The 788-nt window shown below is 49.5% G+C and overlaps 1 protein-coding gene across 1 annotated transcript in view; it reads left to right on the forward strand.

Annotated features, from left to right (window-relative positions):
- Positions 1 to 510, forward strand: part of MONBRDRAFT_11415 (uncharacterized protein) — a gene marked incomplete at both ends in the record, with an annotated part of 9604 nt that extends 9094 nt beyond the window's left edge. The window contains one exon of the mRNA XM_001749149.1: positions 160 to 510. Coding sequence (XP_001749201.1) covers positions 160 to 510 — 351 coding nt within the window. The remainder of the gene's footprint in view (positions 1 to 159) is intronic.
- Between the last annotated feature and the right edge of the window lie 278 nt (positions 511 to 788).

Here is a 788-nt window from a genome sequence, read left to right on the forward strand (position 1 = left end):
CACCACTACCACAACGTCCACTACGTCCACCACGACGTCAACCACTACCACTACTTCCACTACTTCCACTACTTCCACAACATCCACGACTTCCACTACTACCACATCCACTACTTCCACGACGTCATCCACTACCACAACATCCACTACGTCCACCAGTTCCACGACGTCAACCACTACCACTACTTCCACAACGTCAACCACTACCACAACATCCACTACTTCGACAACGTCCACAACGTCCTCTACTTCGACAACGTCCACCAGTTCCACAACGTCCACTACGTCCACCACGACGTCAACCACTACCACTACTACCACCACATCCACTACTGCCACAACCTCAACTATGACCACGACGTCCACAACATCCACCACATCCACTATGTCCACAACGCTCTTGACGTCTACTATGCCCGCCATTTCCACGACTTCTGTGACATCGACATCGACGACGTCACCTTCTTCTCCTGGCTGGTTTTTATCATCCGCTTTGGAATCTTGTTCTAGTGTTTGTGCTTCAGCAGGGTTCTCGTGTCAAGCAGGCCCTCTCAATGCGGTCAACACAGTTCAAAAGATGTCTTATCTTGTTGAGCAAGCTTTAGGTCTTCCAAGTGAATTTTGTAGCTCTTTCACCCGTTCGGGGAATAGAAACTCGCCCTTCATCAACATTGCGACCAACAACTGTGTCTATCAGTCTGGTCTGACGACGAACTCGACTTGCTCCAATACTCCGCTCAATACGAACTATCGTAGATTGTGCTGTTGTGCGGAAAATTCGGCCGATT

This window comes from Monosiga brevicollis, genomic scaffold (genome assembly GCF_000002865.3).
Source record: "Monosiga brevicollis MX1 MONBRscaffold_28 genomic scaffold, whole genome shotgun sequence".
Lineage (NCBI taxonomy): Eukaryota > Choanoflagellata > Craspedida > Salpingoecidae > Monosiga > Monosiga brevicollis.